This window comes from Labrus mixtus, chromosome 22, assembly GCF_963584025.1.
Source record: "Labrus mixtus chromosome 22, fLabMix1.1, whole genome shotgun sequence".
Taxonomy (NCBI): domain Eukaryota; kingdom Metazoa; phylum Chordata; class Actinopteri; order Labriformes; family Labridae; genus Labrus; species Labrus mixtus.
The window spans coordinates 20,121,276-20,126,275 of record NC_083633.1 but is presented as its reverse complement, the minus strand read 5'-3'; the positions used below and the strand labels follow the sequence as shown (position 1 = coordinate 20,126,275).

The following is a 5,000-nucleotide window of genomic DNA, read 5'->3' as shown; positions in this document are numbered from 1 at the left end:
ACACTTCATTCAGTATGACCTCCAACAGGACGTTTAGACCTCCGCATGTGACCCCCGACCTCCCCATGGCCCCTGACCTCCCCGTGACTTCTGACCTCCAGGTGGATCCTTTGTCCTTCGTCCATCCTTCAGGACTCACCGTGGGACTCCAGGACCTGGACTCTCTGCCCCCCGAAGCCATCTCCATGGAGACCAGCAGCATCCAGAACCAGGGCGACGCCGCGAACCACCAACCTGCCAAGTATGACCTGCTGAGCAGTGTGCCCTGTGAGTATGACCTCTGACCTTAAATCTCTGACTGTGAACAGCATAGCACATGAACCAGAATCTGGAACCCTCAAAACAGGGTTAGGATGTGGACTCTGTCCTGGTCTTGGATCAGCCTCTGCAGAGATAAATAACCCCTCTGTGTCACCGTGGTAACAGATGTAATAACTGACCCCTCTGTGTCGCCGTGGTAACAGATGTGATAGCTGACCCCTCTGTGTCGCCGTGGTAACAGGTGTAATAACTGACCCCTCTGTGTCGCCGTGGTAACAGATGTAATAGCTGACCCCTCTGTGTCGCCGTGGTAACAGATGTAATAGCTGACCCCTCTGTGTCGCCGTGGTAACAGATGTAATAACTGACCCCTCTGTGTCGCCGTGGTAACAGATGTAATAACTGACCCCTCTGTGTCGCCGTGATAACAGATGTAATAGCTGACCTCTCTGTGTCGCCGTGGTAACAGATGTAATGACTGACCCCTCTGTGTTGCCGTGGTAACAGATGTAATGACTGACCCCTCTGTGTCGCCGTGGTAACAGATGTAATAGCTGACCCCTCTGTGTCGCCGTGGTAACAGATGTAATAGCTGACCCTTCTTTGTCACCTTAGTAACAGATCTGGATCTGAAGTTCCAGTACCGCGGCCGTACGGCAGGCTCTCTGACAGTCAGTAACCCTCAGGGCTGCCGGTTGTACTTTGGACACCTGGAGCCAAACCCTGAGCAGGTGGACCTGTTTGGACCGGTCTCCCTGCAGCAGGTGCGTTTCCCGGGGTCATCAGAGATCCAGAACCAGAAGCAGCGGTTCTACACGGAGGCCCTGCTGGACGTGATGGACCGCGGTCTCATCCTGGAGATCTTGGAGCAGGACATCTACGCCATCCGCCTCTGTCAGTGTAAAGTGTTCTGGTCTGGACCGGGCACGCCGGAACACGGTCCACCGAACCCCCTGGAGAGGGAGAAGAAGATCAAGGTGTTTAGCCTCAACGAGTTCCTGCAAGGTGACCAATAAATAAATCATATTAATGATGTTTATGTTGTCGTTTGGTGGATGTTGCTCCGCTTCATGACGTTGTTGACGTGGTTCATTTCCACCCACAGGACTGATCCTGTTCCATAAGGGGGAGACTCAGAGCCCACCCCCCTTTGAGATCTCCTTCTGTTTTGGGGAGGACTGGCCTGACAAGAAACCCAGAGAAAAGAAACTCATCATGGTCCAGGTGTGTTCAACTGACCAGACAACAGGGGGCGCTCCAACCGAACTCACTCACACCAGAACAGAGCTCCTCCCCTTTGTCTTCTTCTACTTCTTCTTCTCCTCCTTCTTCTTCTTCTTCTTCTTCTTCTTCTTTTTCTTCTTCTCCTCCTCCTCCTCCTCCTCCTCCTCCTCCTCCTTCTGGAGGGCGGTGTAAGGGTTTGGATTGGAGCCGGGTCTGGATTTAGACTGTTCTTGTGGTTCTCAGGTGGTTCCTGTGGTGGCTCGGATCCTGACGGAGATGTTCTCTGGAGAGCTGAGCTGGTCCACAGACAGCATCCGTCTTCAGATCTCAAACCCGGACGTGAAGGACCAGACGGTGGAGCAGTTCAAGGAGCTGCAGAGACTCCTGCAGAGCCAGCACATCCAGGGACCCTGGACCCCCGCCATCCATTGAACACCTGGACCCCCACCGTCCCCTGAACACGTGGACCCCTGCCATCCCCTGAACACCTGGACCCCCACCGTCCCCTGAACACCTGGACCCCCACCGTCCCCTGACTAACTAACTAACCCTGTTTCCTCCAGGCATCGCTGTACGGATCCCTCCTCGGTACTGATCCAGAAAAGAACGGATCCTGTTCAGTTCTAATGTACTAATCCTGATCCTGATCCTGAACCGGTTCAGGTTTTAACAGTGTAAAGATGAAAGTCAAAAGATTATGAACAAAAAGATCACTTTATAAAAAATAAATGTATTTTGTACTTAAAGGCTTGAAACTGAATATATTCCACACACACACACACACACAGACACACACACACACACACACACACACAGACACACACACACACACACACACACACACACACACACACAGACACAGACACACACACACACACACACACACACACACACACACACACACACACACACACAGACACACACACACACACACACAGACACACAGACACACACAGACACACACACACACACACACAGACACACACACACACACACAGACACACACACACAGACACACACACACACACACACACACACACACACAGACACACAGACACACACACACACACACACACACACAGACACACACACACACACACACACACACACACACACACACACACACACACACACACACACACACACACAGAGACGACGTCAGGAGGACCAGATGGGTCTCTTTGCCCTGACCTTTACCTGAAGGTTTCTTAGTGTGACTCTGATGAACTTTATTTCAGTGGTTATTAACGGGTTAATTTCAGATTTTTTTACTTTCTGGGATTTTTATTTAATAAGCACATAAACACATTTACATCCTGACACTGAGCGGGTAATAACGCTCAGAAGGTGAAATGGTCGATTCTGCTGATCTCTTGACCTCGAGCATTGAAATAATAAAACTTAACCACCAATAAAAACAGTTCTCTTTCTCTCTTATACAAAGTTATTTTTTGGTGACATTTGTTTCTAAATAACATTTTATATCTTACAGTTTTTTCCAATTGCTAACACACTACAATGACATGCATAGCACAATTATTTAAACTGACACACAGAGAGCAAAACCTCTTCTCAAGTCTCCAAAAGTCTAAACACATTTTCTGCTTTACTTTCTGCACTTTTTAAATGCACTGAACACGGTTCTCTGCATAAGACACAACAATCTGACATAAAGTCACATGTTTGTCATTTCAAAACACTGCCATTCAAAATGACACTACATGAGCTAATTGGCCAAACACCTCAACGGTTAATTGTTATCACTTGAATCAGGAAGTAAGCACTATGAAAATACCACAAGTGAGCAACAACAAGGGAAGAGGTTGCAGAGAGAGGAAGAGGGAGGGTGAGAATGAGAATGAGAGGAAGAGGAAGAGTGAGAGTGAGAGGTAGGGGTAGAGCTGGTAGAGGAAGAGTGAGAGGGAGGGGTAGAGCTGGTAGAGGAAGAGTGAGAGGTAGGGGTAGAGCTGGTAGAGGAAGAGTGAGAGTGAGAGGTAGGGGTAGAGCTGGTAGAGGAAGAGTGAGAGGGAGGGGTAGAGCTGGTAGAGGAAGAGTGAGAGGTAGGGGTAGAGCTGGTAGAGGAAGAGTGAGAGTGAGAGGTAGGGGTAGAGCTGGTAGAGGAAGAGTGAGAGGGAGGGGTAGAGCTGGTAGAGGAAGAGTGAGAGGTAGGGGTAGAGCTGGTAGAGGAAGAGTGAGAGGTAGGGGTAGAGCTGGTAGAGGAAGAGTGAGAGGTAGGGGTAGAGCTGGTAGAGGAAGAGTGTGAGGTAGAGCTGGTAGAGGAAGAGTGAGAGGGAGGGGTAGAGATGGTAGAGGAAGAGTGTGAGGTAGAGCTGGTAGAGGAAGAGTGAGAGGTAGAGCTGGTAGAGGAAGAGTGAGAGGGAGGGGTAGAGCTGGCAGAGGAAGAGTGAGAGGTAGAGCTGGCAGAGGAAGAGTGAGAGGTAGGGGTAGAGCTGGTAGAGGAAGAGTGAGAGGGAGGGGTAGAGCTGGCAGAGGAAGAGTGAGAGGTAGGGGTAGAGCTGGTAGAGGAAGAGTGAGAGGTAGAGCTGGTAGAGGAAGAGTGAGAGGTTGGGGTAGAGCTGGTAGAGGAAGAGTGAGAGGTAGGGGTAGAGCTGGTAGAGGAAGAGTGAGAGGTAGGGGTAGAGCTGGTAGAGGAAGAGTGAGAGGGAGGGGTAGAGCTGGTAGAGGAAGAGTGAGAGGTAGGGGTAGAGCTGGTAGAGGAAGAGTGAGAGTGAGAGGTAGGGGTACAGCTGGTAGAGGAAGAGTGAGAGGTAGGGGTAGAGATGGTAGAGGAAGAGTGTGAGGTAGGGGTAGAGCTGGTAGAGGAAGAGTGAGAGGGAGGGGTAGAGATGGTAGAGGAAGAGTGAGAGGTAGGGGTAGAGATGGTAGAGGAAGAGTGTGAGGTAGAGCTGGTAGAGGAAGAGTGAGAGGTAGGGGTAGAGATTGTAGAGGAAGAGTGAGAGGTAGGGGTAGAGCTGGTAGAGGAAGAGTGTGAGGTAGAGCTGGTAGAGGAAGAGTGAGAGGTAGGGGTAGAGCTGGTAGAGGAAGAGTGTGAGGTAGAGCTGGTAGAGGAAGAGTGAGAGGTAGGGGTAGAGCTGGTAGAGGAAGAGTGAGAGGGAGGGGTAGAGCTGGCAGAGGAAGAGTGAGAGGTAGAGCTGGTAGAGGAAGAGTGAGAGGTAGAGCTGGTAGAGGAAGAGTGAGAGGTAGAGCTGGTAGAGGAAGAGTGAGAGGTAAGGGTAGAGCTGGTAGAGGAAGAGTGAGAGGTAGGGGTAGAGCTGGTAGAGGAAGAGTGAGAGGTAGAGCTGGTAGAGGAAGAGTGAGAGGGAGGGGTAGAGCTGGTAGAGGAAGAGTGAGAGGTAGAGCTGGTAGAGGAAGAGTGAGAGGTAGGGGTAGAGCTGGTAGAGGAAGAGTGAGAGGTAGAGCTGGTAGAGGAAGAGTGAGAGGTTGGGGTAGAGCTGGTAGAGGAAGAGTGAGAGGTAGGGGTAGAGCTGGTAGAGGAAGAGTGAGAGGTAGAGCTG

At 50.7% G+C, this 5,000-nt stretch overlaps 1 protein-coding gene across 2 annotated transcripts in view; it reads left to right on the top strand.

The window, feature by feature from the left end:
• Window positions 1-2,231, top strand: part of irf5 (interferon regulatory factor 5) — a 5,430-nt gene extending 3,199 nt beyond the window's left edge. The window contains exons 6-10 of one of the 2 annotated variants that reach the window (XM_061029709.1): window positions 1-267; window positions 877-1,266; window positions 1,367-1,485; window positions 1,729-1,921; window positions 1,974-2,231. The exon at window positions 1-267 is cut by the window's left edge and continues 48 nt beyond it. In XM_061029709.1, the coding sequence (XP_060885692.1) occupies window positions 1-267; window positions 877-1,266; window positions 1,367-1,485; window positions 1,729-1,917 (965 nt within the window). In that variant the 3' untranslated portion in view covers window positions 1,918-1,921; window positions 1,974-2,231. Of the gene's footprint in view, window positions 268-876; window positions 1,267-1,366; window positions 1,486-1,728 lie in introns of both variants that reach the window. The other variant, XM_061029708.1, reaches the window with a different exon arrangement.
• The last annotated feature ends 2,769 nt before the right edge of the window (window positions 2,232-5,000 follow it).